This window comes from Esox lucius, chromosome 23, assembly GCF_011004845.1.
Source record: "Esox lucius isolate fEsoLuc1 chromosome 23, fEsoLuc1.pri, whole genome shotgun sequence".
NCBI lineage: Eukaryota > Metazoa > Chordata > Actinopteri > Esociformes > Esocidae > Esox > Esox lucius.
In genome coordinates, this window is record NC_047591.1 from 18,856,016 (window position 1) to 18,873,891 (window position 17,876).

The 17,876-nt window shown below is 47.3% G+C and overlaps 1 protein-coding gene across 1 annotated transcript in view; it reads left to right on the forward strand.

Annotated features, from left to right (window-relative positions):
• Positions 1 to 17,876, forward strand: part of LOC105031017 (plexin-B2) — a 96,746-nt gene that overhangs the window by 56,047 nt on the left and 22,823 nt on the right. The window contains exons 2-10 of the mRNA XM_020042963.3: positions 11,484 to 12,010; positions 12,126 to 12,290; positions 12,612 to 12,866; positions 13,012 to 13,212; positions 13,493 to 13,684; positions 13,942 to 14,076; positions 14,210 to 14,437; positions 14,611 to 14,767; positions 15,302 to 15,413. Coding sequence (XP_019898522.3) covers positions 11,486 to 12,010; positions 12,126 to 12,290; positions 12,612 to 12,866; positions 13,012 to 13,212; positions 13,493 to 13,684; positions 13,942 to 14,076; positions 14,210 to 14,437; positions 14,611 to 14,767; positions 15,302 to 15,413 — 1,970 coding nt within the window. The 5' untranslated portion in view covers positions 11,484 to 11,485. The remainder of the gene's footprint in view (positions 1 to 11,483; positions 12,011 to 12,125; positions 12,291 to 12,611; positions 12,867 to 13,011; positions 13,213 to 13,492; positions 13,685 to 13,941; positions 14,077 to 14,209; positions 14,438 to 14,610; positions 14,768 to 15,301; positions 15,414 to 17,876) is intronic.

Below are 17,876 nucleotides of genomic sequence, written 5' to 3' on the forward strand. Positions count from 1 at the left end.
TCAACGGATATTAGTTTAATCCATTACTTACTTCACAAGTTCTAGGAACCATCAGCCCACACCATGCACAACCTGAACACTGGAAGTCATGTGTTACAGATAAGATGCAAATATGTTACCAATTGCGATAATCACTGGCAATTGACTTGGATCTTCATTACCCTTAAATGTCCTGATTGCGGATGGTTATTTACATTTTTCACAATTATGGATGTTGTTAAACGGCATTACATTTGTCATAATTGATTCAAGCTAATCTGGTAATTGACTGCTGAACGAACTCAGCTGAATATGGTTATGATTATTTAAGGGAGGACTGAGGCAGTAAGGATGATTGCTTTGTGAAATTGAAAGGCAGTGTTAATTTCTCTTCTATTTGCGTTGTGGTGAATGAATGGGAAACTGGGGGGCGGGGGGGGGGGGTAAAGAGAAGGAGTGATTGAGGTAGATTTATATTTTGGCACAGAGCATCCTCTGTGGTAATATGAAGCCACGCTTTGGGGCCGTTGCTCTCCATAGAGAAAGGCCTTTCATTCCCCGTTTCCTGCTAACTGAAATGGACTGCTGAGTAAACATCCCTTTGACTTATCCAGTGCGAGCGCACGCACACGCGCACAGAGTTTGTGTTATTATTGCGTCCGAGACAGACTGTCTCCTGCTGCCTGTTCAACAGCGGAATAATGGCTGTGTATCAGTACACAATGAAGGGTGTTTTGATTGTGTGAAATGTAAACCGTGGTGATATGAGCCCAGGATGTCACTGCGTCTCCGGATCTCTGAGAGGATAGATGGTAGTTCATCTCTGAAGCATATACTCCTGGCTTTGTGTCAGTCTAACAGGCGACCGGCTAACCTATCCAGGCCTGTTCTTACCTTGAGACATTTATTAGTTTTCAAATAGGACAGTAACACCCCCTCCCCCCACACACAAAACCAAGTGTATTGGAAAAGTTAAACTATATAAAATGTAAAACAGGTTTTTCGCATTTTCTTGTGTCGGTGCCTCAGAATTTAATGCATTTAATTTGGGATTTCTCATTTTAATTACTGCTCGCAAGGACACAGCTATGCTGCTGTTGGCACTGACTTGGGTCCTCCTTGGAGGTCTTTGTTTGAGTTAATGCACATTGGAAGCAGGTTCACCTAAAACCATTTCGCCGACCGCACCCCCCTGGTCCAACTCTCTTCTGCCTCATCCATCACACACACCCACCTAATGGACGGATTAAGATAAATATATTTATACACGCACACACATACACACACACACACACACACACACACACTGTATCCCTAAAAGGCAACACCCAACTCATACTTCCAGTTCTCCTCTCCTTCACAGTTGATTTGATCAGAATATTATATTCTGATGGAGACTTTCTCTGAGAACTGAGCGTGGCAGGGAGAATATCCCAATCTTGAAGTCACATGAGCGGGTGCCATAACAATGCAAAGGTCTCTGCTTTGTGCGTGCGTGCAACTCCTTATCGTGATACATGTTCTCACGTAACAGTGGAGATCAGCGCTTCCAATGATCTGGCAGGACGACCTTTGTGAGTCATTACTGACCGGGCCTTGTGGGGGACTTCAGTACCGCCGTGCACTATGAAGGAAATAAGCTGCCGCTAGGGACCTCGCCACGGTGTGGACTCGCCCGTTAAGCGGCAGCTGCATGTGAGACGGGATTTAACACCGATTTTCAATATTATTCCTAAAGCTCCTCCGCATTGGAGGCCCCTCGGGAAAGGAGTTAAGAAGAAGAGGAGGAAGAGGAGGAGGTGTGTAGGACGGCAAGAATAGACCAGGATTGAGAGCAGAAGGTGGGGGGGTGGGGGGTGATCGTGAGGTGGGTTAAACTGAGATGTGTCAAACCAACGTGGCAAGGGGGAAAAGCGTAAAAATGCATAAAGGCGTGAGAGTGTTTGAAATAATTGTACTATTCAAAGAGTTTCAGGATTGTTTTGTTCTCCTTGGAAGGAGCGCTCAGCAGGCAGGGATGAAGGTCACATGACCACGTTCCCATGCTTCAACAAAACTGAGGTGAAACGCTGTGTACATCTTTACCCAGATGTGGCTGAAGGACACTCCGCCCAGGCAGGGTTTTAAGACGCCATACACCTCCACCATCAAGCAAATTTGGCGGACTTTGACTTTTGATAATTCCCCTCAGGGTGTTTATCATTCGTCCAAATGATCTGTTCGCTAAACAGGTCTGCCTACTTCGCAGACTTCAACTGAATAACAAATAAATCAGCCCCCATCCCATTCTCTCTCCTGCTGGTGTTTAGGGGCTGGTACATGTGTGTGGGTTGGGAGAGAGAGGACCGAGGGAGAGCTTGACACGCTGCAACAAATCAATCTGAGGCAGCTGCAATCTATCAACCATGCCTGTCTTGAATGGAGTGGCCTAGTTAAGCTAGCCATCTAAAGCTAAGCTAGCTGCCCAAAATTGCACATTGGACTTTCTCCCCAGAACACACGCAATGAGATGAAACGCTGGTCCGGTTATCTGTTGGCTTGCTTGTTGTAGCGTCCCTCCTTCCTGCAATTTCTGCTAAAATGTGTTTCCGTAATCGTGTTCCGTCGTCCATTGTGAACTCTCACTCTGCTTGCTAGGCCTGGACATGACACGAAGCGATGACAGGGATGATAACGTTATGGACCGCTAGGGTTTTTCCTCCTCGTACACTTCGGTCTGCCCAGATTAAAAAGCTGCCCGCCCTTTCCTCATGTCTGCTCAATGCATCCACCTTTTACGTTCAACCATCCATCTCCGTTCACCCATGATGCTCAGCCTTTTCCGGTTAGCACATAAACCACAACATTTTTCAAAAGAAATAACTAGCTATGATGTCATGGATAAATCTGAATATTTATCATGGATAAAGGCAAGTGGTGGTTATAAACTACCAAAATAAAGTAAAAAATTAAATCACTGTGAAAACTCCCTGTAAAGGCTGGACCCTAGAAAGAAACCTAGAGAGGAGCCAAGCTGGTCTTCCTCTGGCTATTGCCAGGTGGAGGTCGTGAGAACACCATTAATGCAACATCGTTTATCAAGACACTCTAGTGTTTAGGTGACCTGTGGGTCAAACAGCTTACCCACTCCACAAGAGTAAATGGCAGTTTGGCAATTTCAATAAGCATGCCTTCAGCGGTTGAAATAAAGCCTACCGGCCATGCTGTTGAGGAGGCTTCTGTAATCTACACTCCGTTTTCTGTCCCGGATGTGTCTCCGTCGTGGATGAGTTGTTCCCATCGCGCTACTGTACATAATGGTTTCTGTGTCGCCCCGACCCGCCTCCATTCCCAGTGTTTATGAATCATCCCGTCCAGACAAGTCCCAGCACGACTTACGTTGCACTGCCCCAAGTGGTGTCTGAGTTTGTGTGGCGGTGGTGGAAGCCTCGACAATGAACCGCAGGATTCGTCTTCCAAGTGCCCCCCCCCCCCCCCCCTCCCTCCCCCCCCTCCCCCCCCTGGGAGCGCTGTCTCATGCGGCCATGGCTGGTTCGGTCCATAGCCAGTGTGGAGGATGAGCGAGTAATGTGTGCATAGTAAAGCTGCGTGTGAGGTCTGGACTAATCCCTGTAGAGTAATCCCGCCGGTTTGACGACAGCCATGTCCTGGGGGGAAGAGGGGCGTTGTCGTCTGGGGCCTGCCCCCCCCCCCCCACCCGGCCACCGCACTGGGAGTTTCGGTGTGGACGAGCCAGTGTTGACACGGTGCCTACATGTTCTAACGGGTGGCGTTAGAGAAGCAGCACTGTTTCAAGGCCAGACGTTGAGTGTCTGTTTAGTGGCAGGAAGCTGGGAAGCTCTCGGCACTTCTTTAAGTGCTCATGATGACGGAAGAGAGGCTTAGACTGTTGATCCACACAGACACTCCCATAAACTCACTTTCTCGTACCCCCTCACTCAGTCTTTCTTTTCTTCTCTCTCTCTCTCTCTCTCTCTCTCTCTCTCATTTGCTCTCTTTCCTGTGAGTTGTCCTTAATAAGGTGTACATCAGCCCTCGGGTTAAAGGGATACAGATAATTAGAGCCAATTGCTAATTATTAAAATCATGTGTCTAATAGTTTTCTGGGGATGGGGGGGGGGGGGTTTTAAGTGAGAGCAATTAGAGGGTGTATGAGTGGAGAGAGACTCGTTATCGGTGTCTTCATCTAAGACGGGCCTGAGGGTGGTGGGATGTTTGTCTTGTCTCTGATGGGGCATTTCTGTCATCGTGTCCTCTCTATTTCTCGTTTCCTTCCAGTCCTGCTCTCCTCTCTTCTATCCTCACTCACTTTTCCCCCTCTCCCTGCTTTCATCAATCCCCGGCACACTTCCTCATCCTTTTCTCTCTTTGATCTCGCTGTATTTCTAGACTCTCTGTCCTCGGTTCTGTTCTTGAGGTGTCTCTGTTGAACCGGCTTGGCCAGGATACAGTGTTTAATATGCCTATATTGAATCCCCTAATAAGGCTACTTGATAAATCCTTTAATCTCTGGAGGAATGGGAGAGTTATCCTTCTTTCTGAGCTGGACTGTTTGGTGGGGAGGGGAGAGGGAACAATCACTCAGGCAGAAACAAAGACAGCCTTGTTCACACTGTGCTGGGCAGTCCTCTGCTCGCTTTCTCTCTCTCTCTCTCTCTCTCTTGCTTTCTGCACACGTTATTTGTTTGCTTGTTAGGGTCACAGTGATGTCCTGTGTCTGCCTCTCTCTCTCTGTGCGTGCGTGCGGGGGTGTTAGCATTCTGTGGGATTAGGTGAGTGTGCGTTTGAACTCCTGTCCTTGCTTTCGTCCCTCGTCTACCCCCAGACCTGCATGTTCCTCTGTTATCTCTCCTGTGCGTCTGCCATGTCCTTGGCGCTCGAGCGCTAACGCAATAGGAAGTTGCCACAAATGACATTTAATCTACACGTTTTGAATGTGGTGCCGTGAAAACCATTTGTTCTGTGTTTCCCAATTATAACTACACTGTCTGTCACCGGATTAACACTTTCCAGAGCGGGGCCCAAATTGGGCCCTGTTTGTCCTAGGGCGCCGAGAGAGGGGCCCTCAATGCAGTTAATCGTCCATGTGTGGAACCAGAGCAAGTGATACGCCAGAGGAAATTACATTTGCATAACGCAGACTTTAATCTGTGTGTGTAATGTGACCTGTTGGAACCCTCTCAGTGTCTTACAGACGTTACTGTTAGTCCATCTAAGAGTTCCATCCCTCCAACTGTAGAATGGGTCTGTCCTGCTGTAACCTGGAAATAGACCCCAGAATGTTCCCCATGTAGTTAGGATTTCCCCACCTCTGCGAATGAGTGCCAGGGGGACGTGGAGAGGAAGAAGGAAGGGTTATCGCTTTTTTTTTAAATTTATTTTGTCAAAAGCGTGTATGACGCGGGAAAAGGCCAAGCCAAATGTGAAGAAACGTACAATATCGGAAGACATTTTCTTGCTCTCGCTTGAGTTGTTTTGATTTTTTTGTCAGGGATGTTTATGCAACAAATAGGCGATGGAGATGCTTTTGTCAATTTAATAATCATTCAGCGAATATTACGTGACGGAACCGCTTTTTGGTCCGACTGCTTTGCATAACAATTCTCAACGGACATAACCCTGACCCTCAAACATACTGAAGTTAAGCAGCAAAGGATGGTCAGTCAGTGATTTACGACATAACTTCCCCAGAGCTGTCGAATGCACTGCTGCACCCATAAGGGAGACATCCAACTGTTGGAAATGCACCAAATTCGCATTATATTTGTTGCAACATTTCTGAAATTGGCATAAAACTATTGTATTTGAATGCAAATACATGATTGTCCAATCTTGAGATGTAGATACACACCCACACAGAAACTCGCACACTGCTCGAAAAACCCAATACTCCAATCTAGCCTTACCACACACAGTCACACAGCATTATGAAGCCACTTCATATGGTTTACAAGTGTAAGATTGTTAGTAGCTGTAACATTGTGACTTACATATTTCTCCTATGAATGAGACGGGCAGAGGGCAGAGGGATGAACAGAGAGAAAGCGTGAGGGTACAGAGAGAGAGAGAGAGAGAGAGAAGAAACAAAAAGATAATTGTATCACCTATTGGAAAAACATCACAAACAATCAAAGCAAACCTAAACAGACCTTATACAGTAGCAGAAAATATACATTAGATAGAAAACCTAGAGAAACACTGACTGTGTACAGACTCAGTGAACACAACCTGAACACAACCTGACCATAGAAACAGGTCGTCACAGACAGAACTGGCTACCCAGAGAAGACAGGTTGTGCTCCCTCTGTCCAGAGAGGACAGGTTGTGCTCCCTCTGTCCAGAGAGGACAGGTTGTGCTCCCTCTGTCCAGAGAGGACAGGTTGTGCTCCCTCTGTCCAGAGAGGACAGGTTGTGCTCCCTCTGTCCAGAGAGGACAGGTTGTGCTCCCTCTGTCCAGAGAGGACAGGTTGTGCTCCCTCTGTCCAGAGAGGACAGGTTGTGCTCCCTCTGTCCAGAGAGGACAGGTTGTGCTCCCTCTGTCCAGAGAGGACAGGTTGTGCTCCCTCTGTCCAGAGAGGACAGGTTGTGCTCCCTCTGTCCAGAGAGGACAGGTTGTGCTCCCTCTGTCCAGAGAGGACAGGTTGTGCTCCCTCTGTCCAGAGAGGACAGGTTGTGCTCCCTCTGTCCAGAGAGGACAGGTTGTGCTCCCTCTGCCCAGACAGGACAGGTTGTGCTCCCTCTGCCCAGACAGGACAGGTTGTGCTCCCTCTGTCCAGAGAGGACAGGTTGTGCTCCCTCTGCCCAGACAGGACAGGTTGTGCTCCCTCTGTCCAGACAGGACAGGTTGTGCTCCCTCTGCCCAGACAGGACAGGTTGTGCTCCCTCTGCCCAGACAGGACAGGTTGTGCTCCCTCTGCCCAGAGAGGACAGGTTGTGCTCCCTTTGCCCAGAGAGGACAGGTTGTGCTCCCTCTGCCCAGAGAGAGGTAGAGACAGAGCAACATTTTCTCCTACGCTGCAAAAACTATGCAGATATACAATAAATATTTTTCTCAATTGTATTTCAAAATTGAATACTTTGAAAGGACAACAGAAACTGAGAAAATTCTGCTTTTTCTAGGAGAAAAACCCAGTTGTGCTATGTTAATAATGTATAAGGATAATGAAAATACAATAATACCTGTATCCTACTTACTTGTAACTGTGATTGTTGTTGTTCACTCTTCTGTTTTCATTTATATATTGTTTGTTTTGCCTATACTTTTAATATATATTGATGTTTGCTTTGGCAGTGTATGTAGTAACACATTCCATGCCAATAAAGCCAATTGAATTGAATTGTATTTAAAGAGGGTGAGAGAAGGACAGAGAGATGAGGATGAGAGAAGGACAGAGAGATGAGGATGAGAGAAGGACAGAGAGATGAGGATGAGAGAAGGACAGAGAGATGAGGATGAGAGAAGGACAGAGAGAAGAGGATGAGAGAAGGACAGAGAGATGAGGATGAGAGGACAGAGAAAGATGAGGATGAGAGAAGGACAGAGAGATGAGGATGAGAGAAGGATAGACATAGCGGGTGAGAGGGCGTGAGAATGACAGGGAGAGTGAGCGAGAGGGAGAGAGAGAAGGACAGAGGGAGAGAGAGAAGGACAGAGGGAGAGAGAGTGTGAGGGAAGGAGAGAGAGTGTGAGAGAAGGAGAGAGAGTGCGAGCTAGACGGACGCAGAGGGAGCCAGTAGGCCTGGAAGAGGATTTGTCCAGAATTGTGAGGAAATCAAATGGTCAGCATTAGTTGGGATGAGGGAACACACACACGGGTAACACTCTTCACACAGCAAAGAGCCTTACAATACTCAGCCCATGGAATCTGGTGGGCGCTGAACCTAATGCAGTCCATTGTGACTCACACACACACACACACACACACAAACACACAGACGCTATGAAGGCACTTTAGGGGACATCTCCCGTTGCACTGATGATACATTGTGAGTGGGGTCAGCGACTGTGTGTGGGAATTTGTGTGTATTCTGCACAAGAAGCGATCTTCGGTACACAGGGGATTTCACGGGACAGTTACCAGACTCAATTCTGGAACTGGACTCCAGCAGTCACAACACGGTCCCAAATAATGGTTTCTCAGAGGAAACGCTTCACTTGCGCTTTTGTGAGGGGTTTTTATGTTGGGGAATGTTTAAACTCCTATCAATGTGGCTCTCTCTATAGCTCAGTATCTCCTAATGAATCCTGAATTGATTTGTACCGATTCAACACATCAAATGAGCGAGAACACTGTTAAGATGATTAATATGCTTCTATCAGCTTCCCTTAATCACTGAATCTGGGCTCTGTCAGTCCGTGTGTGACTGGTTGGACTGAGAGGTTGGGTGGAGATATAACCTGTCATTCAGACTACAGTGTTCAGACTACGTGGCTCAGCTGTCGCTATGTTTCGGTTGTAAGTCGTAAGCGCTGTGGAAATGATTACGCAAAATAAGAAAACCATATTGATTGTTTTATTCACTCTGTTGTAGAATGAAAGGCCCCCTAACAGCTGAGACAGAAACACACAGCAGGTAGCTGTCAGGCTGTGTCAGATGACTCCGTGCAGAACTTGCCCTTAGGCGCAGATCTAACATCAGCTTACATACCATCCGTGAAGCTGGAGTCTGCGATATGACTTGTAAACAGTGAATCGGAAATTGGGTCAATTTCCGCCACAACTAAGATTCAAACGGGCTCTCACAGTGTCAGCATCAAATCAGTATTTTACATTTGTCGCTGGGGGAGGGGCTGAACGTCTATATTTCAAAGGAAATATCAACAAAACCCCTGTGGTTTAGGTTGTGTGTTTTAGGCTAATTAATAAGGTTTGGGCTAGGTATTAAGTTTAGGGTTGGGTATTTATTATAAATGTTTAAGGTTAGGGTTATCTTAGGGTTGGATGTAATAATAATAACTTCTCCCTACATGGATTTGAACTCGCGACCTAAGACGTCAGCACTGCTCCTGGTTGCAGGTTTTCAAGTCCTTTTCGAGTTTTACGGAACGTCTAATATTGACCGTTATCTTCTGAGATCTGTGATTACGTGAGGTAGTCTTCTCAAGTCCGCTTTGAGCGGACGTCATCCCGCCGAGTCTAGCAGTAACGCCTGTCTATTCCCGGGTGAAACCGTGTCCTCGCTGAGATGGGATCACTCAGTTCCCACGGAGCGGGTTCAGGACCAGACCCGAGTACGGAACAGTGGGTTCCACGGGGACTGCGGTAATACTGCTGCTATTGACAGAACCGTACGTACGGGACACTAGTCTCCATGACGTTCCCAGAGCCACTCGGGCGTGTGCGTGTGTCCGCGTGCTGTGCCGGGTGTGCGTCCATCTATCTGTGGTCGCCTTTCCACAGCGTGAATTAGTACCCTTGTCCCCTACTCTCATGAAACCTCTTCGGCTGAGTCATAATATTATCTGTCTTCACGTCTGGTTTACCTCAATGCCCCCCCCCCCCCATTAGGGTCAATAAAGCCTGGAATGGCTCACGTCTTCCAAAGTCTGTTCTACATGGCATATTTCTATGTGCACATTCAAAATGTTGCATCCTCCTGAGGGGTGTTTCTCTGCCCTTATGCCAGGGACCTACCCACAATTCAACAGACATCTTCAGAACCTTGGCACGATGCCACACCTCTCCGCTCTCTCTCGCTCTCTCTCTCTTGCTCTCTCTCGCTCTCCCTCGCTCTCTCTCTCTCAATATTTCCTAATCTCTTTGAAGTGCACTTGACTGCTGCCCTCTGCCATAAACGACCCCAAATCAGTAGGCAGGGATGAAAGGTAGAAAAGAGATCGCCTGCGAGGTGAATGCTGCATGCATACTCTTCCATTTGAAAGAAAGTTTTTTTATCGGGCTTGTCAAACTCACTGATCCACATCTCTACTTCTAAAGGGAGGTAGAGGAGCGGGTGAATAGATTTTCCCTCCTCTTGTATATTTAGTAGGAAGTCAAGGATGAGGATGAATAGGAATGAAGGAGTGGAAAAAGAATGCTTAAGCAGAACTGAATGACTTTGTGCTCAAAGAAGATCATAGGTTTTTCTTTTTCTTTAGAGGGAGATTGTTACTAAACATTGTAAATCCTAATGTCTTCATGTCATGTTTGTTAATTTTTTCCTCAGTAGTTGAATCCCCTCAGGGCTTGTCTGTGATTACAATAATACAAAAAGATTCATAGAATAATCTTGATTGTGACATGGAACCAATTTTCCTTTCACTCTCTTTTCACTAATATTTTTTTTTTCCTTCTCTCTCTGCTTAATTTCTCTCAACCCTCTCTCCCTCCCTCCCCCATCGCATCATCCCCCCTCATTCCTTTCTATTTCCCTTCAACTTTCACTCACTCCTCTCCCTCCTTGTCTTTCTTCCTCTCTCCTCCCTCATTCTCTTTCTCTCTCCGCCAAGTTACGAGAAGCCACAAGGAAACCCCGCCCACCTTGCTCACTTTTCTCAGCCGTCTATTTACTGTTTGTGTAAAAGTGATCTCACCTTGTCTCACCACCTTATCACTATCCCAATCTAAATGAGGTTCTGGCATGCTGCGTTTTTTTTTGGGATAGGGAGGTGTACTGCTGTGTCTGAAGGATCGGTTTGTTCATCTTTCATACCGAGGATTACTTTTAATGTGGGACTTCTCAGAAGCAAGGGGATTTCTGATGGATGTGACTGTTGTTTCCCTTTAAATATGTTTGGAATGATTGCTTTCATTTTGCTCTTTTCCTTTTTCCCCTGCTCCAACTTCTACCATTTCACTTTTGTCCCATTACCGAAACTACCAACTTATTCTTTCAATCGCAGGTACCCAGGTAATCACTAAAATTTGATTCTTATCCTCGATAAATATGATATCCTTAAAATTGTATTTCTTAGGGAAAAAAACTTTCTTCAATATGTGTGATGGTTGATTTGGATAATTACTTTGCCATACTGAGCACAATGTACATTAACAAAAAGGTGAAAAATAATATTTTTAAAATGTTTTTAAATTGTGAAAACACTTTCTTTTTTTACCTGTTTTTATGGTTGTTGTGTTTTATTGCACTTTCAGGGTATCTAGTATGTTGTCAACATGTTTAGTATTAGTATTCTAAAATGTTTTTCCCTTCAACCAAAAATAACCTCTCTTCTGCACTTTGATATGAAGAGCAAATATGGACATTGGGCACTTCTTTATTTTATATATTGTAATATTATATTGTAATAGTAATAGTACCTGACACAGGAACAAACACACGTTTTTTGTCACACATGCTATGAAAAGTAAAGGTTGGTGGTCCAGGGATGTGATTGACTGATTTCTGTGTGTCTTCATGTGCTGTTTGAATACAGCCGACTGCTTTCAGCAACAACTCATCTTTTCCCCACTTTCCTGTCAAATAAAGCATAAATGGACCAGAATACAAAAATTATTTTTTACACACACACACACTCAGAAATAATTTTCTTTCTCTCTCTTTAGAGATGGCGTGGCGGTGGGTACTGGCAGCCATTTTGGTGACGTCGTCTCTCTCCTTTGGCTCCGCCCACGACGACCCCCTCCTTTCCCAGTGGCACTTCACGTCCAAGACATTAATCAACAATGTGGTCCTGGACCCTAGCACCAGTCGTCTGTATGTGGGCGCCGTCAATGCCCTCTACCAGTTGGACCAGTCCCTTCATGTCGAGGCGTACGCCAGCACGGGCCCGAAGAATGACAACCGCCAGTGCACCCCGCCCGTCACCCCAGCCTGCGAAGAGGCAGTAAAGACAGACAACCACAACAAGTTGCTCCTCATCCACCCGTCCAAGGACACCCTGATCGTGTGCGGTAGTCTGTTCCGGGGAATCTGCTCGTTGAGGAACCTGTCCAACGTGGACCAGCTGCTCTACTTCAGCGACACCAAAGGAGAGAAGACCTACGTGGCCAGCGCGGAGGAGAGCGTGTCCGTCGTCGGGGTCGTGTCCTATTACGCCGTCAAGGACGGCGGGAACTTCACGGTTTTCCTGGTAAGCGGAAAACTTTCCCCGACGCGTCACTGCCCGTCAGGGCCGCCGCTTTCGAAGGTTGAACTTGACTGGAGCTATTTTTCGAGCTGCTTCATTTGGTCTGCCTCTTCCGTAGGTGGGTAGGGGCTATGGCAGCCATGACAGCACCAAGCTCATCAGCACTCGGATCCTCCAGGACCACCTCGAATGGGTCGTGTTTGACAATGTCATCGAGGCCTCAGCCGTCCAGGCTAGCCCCTTCACAATGCGCTACCACCATGACTTCAGACACGTTTTCAAGGTAGTCCTAATGAGTCAACTTCTGGTTGTACTACAGAGCTTACCTGTTCTTAAGTTGTGCGCGACCGCACCTGTTTCCCTTGGTACTGTTCACTGTGTTTTACCAGAATCCTTATACCACCGGTCCAAATGGTAATGCTCCATTCGGGTGTAGAGTCGAAGAAAAAAACTAAAACATTTCTAATTTATATTATTTTTATTTGTATTTTTGTATAAACTTTAGATACACCCTCAAGGATGTGTATTACCGACTGTGTCAGTTAATTTCCCCTCTCTCTGCCCCTCCCTTCTCCGCCTGCCGTCTGTTTCTCTCGTCTTTAAGGACGGCGGCTTTGTCTACTTCCTCTTCTCCAGAACCCTCAGCGACCAGGACTCGGGAACCAAGAATTTCACCTTCATCTCTAGAATGTGTGAGAATGACCACAACTACTACTCGTACACCGAGCTCCAGCTGAACTGCAGTGTGGGCAATGCGTTCAACAAGGCCCAGGCGGTGTACGTCTCTCTCCCGGGAGAAGCTCTGGCCAGGAATATGAGCAGCTCTGGCAAGTACGGACGTGTTCTAGCCACGGACAAGGTAATAATAACTTCTCTGATCATGCCACTATAGCTATGAAACCACACGTCTTCCACTGTACCGCCGCTTACAGCCAAGACGGAAAACCAGCTTGGTGTTCTTCTGGGTGTCTTTAGCGGTGCTGTGTGTTTCTTTCTCCTGTCAGGTGATGTTTGTGGTGTTCAGTTCGGACGACGACAGCTCCCGCTCGGCGCTGTGTCTGTACCCGCTGAAGGCCGTCAACCAGAGGCTGGTGGAAGTCATAGAAGCCTGCTATAGCGGGAACGGAAACATCAATAGCACGCCCGCTGTGTACTCTCCTTACTCCAACAAGAAGAAAGAAGAGCTGTGCGTCTCTTCCTCTGAGGCACGTAGCATTAGCGACAACACGTTCAGTCAACCCAAACCCCTTCTACTGTTCATAATGATCCCCTATCAGACGACCAGATGTGTACAGTTGCCCAGAGCACGGGTCTCTGATAGAAGGGGGCCAATGATGGTTTCCTAGTTCACCATGTTATCATGGTTCTACAGTTACCTTTGTAAGAGGAGTTTGGGATCGTCTTCGTTGAATGTCTAAGCTTTTGACCTTGTCACGTTCATCTTCTCAACGCCTGATGTGCCTGACATCGTTGCTCCTCCTTCAGAAAAACAGAGCGATTACGCACCGGTGTGGCGCGGAGTTCCTTCCGTCCCCTCTGGCCAGCAGGGTTGAGTTCGGCCTGGCGGCGGACCCCGTCTTCATCAAGAAGGCCCAGACGAGCGGTGTGTGGAGTGCCGTGGCTGTCACCGTGGAAACCGAGCACACAGTCGCCTTCCTGGGATCAACTTCAGGAGAGGTGCTAATTCCTTATGATTATACCTGTACCACACACACAGGTCTCTTCTGGCTAGCTCTCTAAAACACTTAATGCTGTATTGGAGGACAGTTCGAACTGTCAGGCCTCATGAGGGGCTTTAACCCGTCTTTGTCTCCCACTCAAATGGCACCCTATTCTAGACTGGGAATGTTCCAGACAGGGAATAGGGTGCCATTTGGGACGCCCAGTTGATCTGTATAAGAGTTTTCCGGTCAGTGACAGAAATGTAAATGCAGGTGTGGAAACTCCACCTGTCGGCCAGCCCGGAGATCTACGGCCACGCCCCTGGGGACAACACAGGAGAGAAGGTCAACAAGAACCTGCTGTTCAACAACGAGCGCACTCACCTGTACATCACCACGGAGACGAAGGCAAGACTTTTCATACAGTCCTGGTTATCGAGCGCGGTTGGGCGGGGCTGTAGGTGTTCCAGTCTACACAGTATTCTTAATCGGCAAAGATTGTGTAACTGCAGTTGCTTACCTTCTCCTGTGTTGATTGTAGATCACCAAGGTGCCGGTCCAGGCGTGCCACCTGAAGACAGACTGTAAGTCCTGCATGTCTCTGAAGGACCCCTACTGTGGCTGGTGCGTGTTGAAGGGCAAATGTACCAGGAGGAGTGACTGTCCCCGGTCTGATGAAGAATACACCTGGCTGTGGAGCCCCAACAGGATGTGTGTCCAGATCCAGGCCTTCAGTCCACCCAACCTCAGTTGTAGCAAGACTCGGCAGGTAGTGTGTGTGTGTGTGTTAAAGTGTGTGTGTGTTAAAGTGTGACCTGACTGTGGAGGTCAGTTCTGGTGAATTGACTGTGGAGGTCAGTTCTGGTGAATTAACTGCACACATTTTAAATGTGGACCGGAATTTCACCCTAATCTTCTCACCCTAATTTCCATCCTGTCCAGGTGGAGATCGACGTCCCCACTCTACCCCAAATTGAAAGTTCTGACATTGTCAAGTGCGAGTTTGACTCGAACCTTAATATAGCTGTAGTGAAAGATAAGAAGATCACCTGTTCCCTCCCTGACCCTGTGGATATCCCCCCTACACCTGACAAACAGGGTGAGTCCTAACCCTAGTCCTAACCCTTCTCTAAAGACTGGTCCTAACACTGGGTTGTTCTTGTCACGTGTGTGGGAGTGGCACTGCTGCTTGTCCGTGTTTCACGCCTGTACAACCACAGTTGTGCCCCTCCCGCCCACCAATACCCCCAGTTGAGAAAGGATCCCTCTGAATGGTGTTTCTAACATGCCCATGGCCAAGAAGAACAGGTCGAAACTTTCATTTGTTCCTTGGGCAGTGGGACTACTAAACAACTTAAGATATTGACTGAACATTCTTAGCAGCTTATTTATGTACTTATTCTTTATGAACAATAAGCAACATGAGTAACGTTCTGTGATGTTGTGGTCAGAATCTGTGTCAATGAAGTCACTGTAATATCCTGTATTGGGATCAGTGTATATATCAATGAAATCACTGTAATATCCTGTATTGTGATCAGTGTATATATCAATGAAGTCACTGTAATATCCTGTATTGGGATCAGTGTATATATCAATGAAGTCACTATGTAATATTCTGTGTTGTGGTCAGACTATGTGGCCGTGCCGGTCCGGATACTGGTTAACGGTGATGTTGAGGTCACGTCCGGCGAATACAAGTTCTACAACTGTGCCGCTGCCATCAGGAAATCAGAGAACACCCCGTAAGTGCTTTTCACTTGATCCCTTTATGAAGACAGTACTTTTTAGGACATATGCTAGAGTTGTTCACAGATATATCCGGATGTTATTATCCAGGAGCCGATCCAGCATCTGGTTGAGTCGGATACGACATGTTGTTGATCGTGGGATTCCTTTTCAGATCACACAGTGTTCTGGTCCTGGGCGGTAAAACAATATCAGTTTTTAACATGATCAGAAAATAAGATAATGATTTAGTCAGGTTTTTGTGTAGTTTTGTTGATTTTCCAAAATCTCACGTAGGTTGTTTGGAACAAAAGGTATAAAGTGCAATCTGATAGCAAAAGTAAAAGCCATTTTGAAAAAATTGAAATCATTTAAAAGAGAAAGCACATCCTCACAATCGCCATTACGTATTGCCTTGCTTAAGATTTTCTGCCGACCGACAGCAGTGTTTCAGGCACCGGTTGCTCTGCACCATTGGTGACTTCTAATTTTAGTGGGGGAGGCTTTTAATTAGCCAAGCAGAGTGTGTGTAAAGTGCACAAAAACGTTACAGGACACGTGACTCTGATCTCAATGACAGATGTCAATTAAAACGCTGTCCTACTCATGTTGTTGACAGTATTCATTCATCCATCCATCCATCTTCTACCGCTTATCCGGGGCCGGGTCGCGGGGGCAGCAGTCTAAGCAGGGATGCCCAGACTTCCCTCTCCCCAGACACTTCCTCTAGCTCTTCCGGGGGGACACCGAGGCGTTCCCAGGCCAGCCGGGAGACATAGTCCCTCCAGCGTGTCCTAGGTCTTCCCCGGGGTCTCCTCCCGGTGGGATGGGACCGGAACACCTTCCCAGGAAGGCGTTCCGGAGGCATCCGAAAAAGATGCCCAAGCCACCTCAGCTGACCCCTCTCGATGTGGAGGAGCAACGGCTCTACTCTGAGCTCCTCCCGGGTGACCGAGCTTCTCACCCTATCTCTAAGGGATCGCCCAGCCACCCTGCGGAGAAAACTCATTTCGGCCGCCTGTATCCGGGATCTTGTCCTTTCGGTCATGACCCAAAGCTCATGACCATAGGTGAGAGTAGGAACGTAGATTGACTGGTAAATCGAGAGCTTCGCCTTGCGGCTCAGCTCTTTCTTCACCACGACAGACCGATACATCGACTGCATTACTGCAGAAGCTGCACCGATCCGTCTGTCAATCTCCCGTTCCATCCTTCCCTCACTCGTGAACAAGACCCCTAGATACTTAAACTCCTCCACTTGAGGCAGGCACTCTCCACCAACCTGAAGTGGGCAAGCCACCCTTTTCCGACTGAGGACCATGGCCTCGGATTTGGAGGTACTGATTTTCATCCCCACCGCTTCACACTCGGCTGCAAACCGTCCCAGTGCATGCTGAAGGTCCTGGTTAGAAGGGGCCAACACGACAACATCATCTGCAAAGAGCAGAGACGAAATCGTGTGGTCCCCAAACCTGACACCCTCCGGCCCCTGGCTGCGCCTAGAAATTCTGTCCATAAAAATTACAAACAGAACCGGTGACAAAGGGCAGCCCTGCCGGAGTCCAACATGCACTGGGAACAAGTCTGACTTACTGCCGGCAATGCGGACCAAGCTCCTGCTTCGGTTGTATAGGGACCTGACAGCCCTTAGCAAAGGACCCAGGACCCCATATTCCCCAAGCACCCTCCACAAGATGCCGCGAGGGACACAGTCGAATGCCTTCTCCAAATCCACAAAACACATGTGGATTGGTTGGGCAAACTCCCATGAACCCTCCAACACCCCGTAGAGGGTATAGAGCTGGTCCAGTGTTCCACGGCCCGGACGAAAACCACACTGTTCCTCCTGAATCCGAGGTTCTACTATCGGCCGTATTCTCCTCTCCAGAACCCTGGCATAGACTTTCCCGGGGAGGCTGAGAAGTGTGATCCCCCTATAGTTGGAACACACCCTCCGGTCCCCCTATTCATTCATTGTTGCACTAATCTCATTGATCCTCAGTGATGTTTCAATGACAGTCTATGAGCACTGCGACGTGAGGGCGTGGATTGAGAAAGGGAGGTTATCTCATTATCGCCTTAATTTAATCCGCTGTTTCACTCTTTGGTCAGCATTTCTAAAATGTGCAACATTCATTCATTATTTTCCTGTCAGTGTTTCTTTAGAGAAAAGTGGGGAGAGGATGATCGAAGGGGCGGTTGGGGTGTGCTGAAAAGTGGTCCGCGCTTTCCTCTGGAACACCAGAACTGGCAGCAGGTTTTTTTGTTCTCTGTATTGCCTTTATGTTAGTTCTAAATGATAATTAACCCTCAGGTTTCTTCAGACGTATATCCTTCCCAGTGAATAACCTTCATTTTATATCAAGATTTTTTTTAAATGTAAAATTTAGGGATGAGTGTGAGTACCCTAAATAATGATCATTTCTTGATCACTAATTGGTTATTTCTTTAAAAACAAAAAGCAGAGGACTTCGTTAACC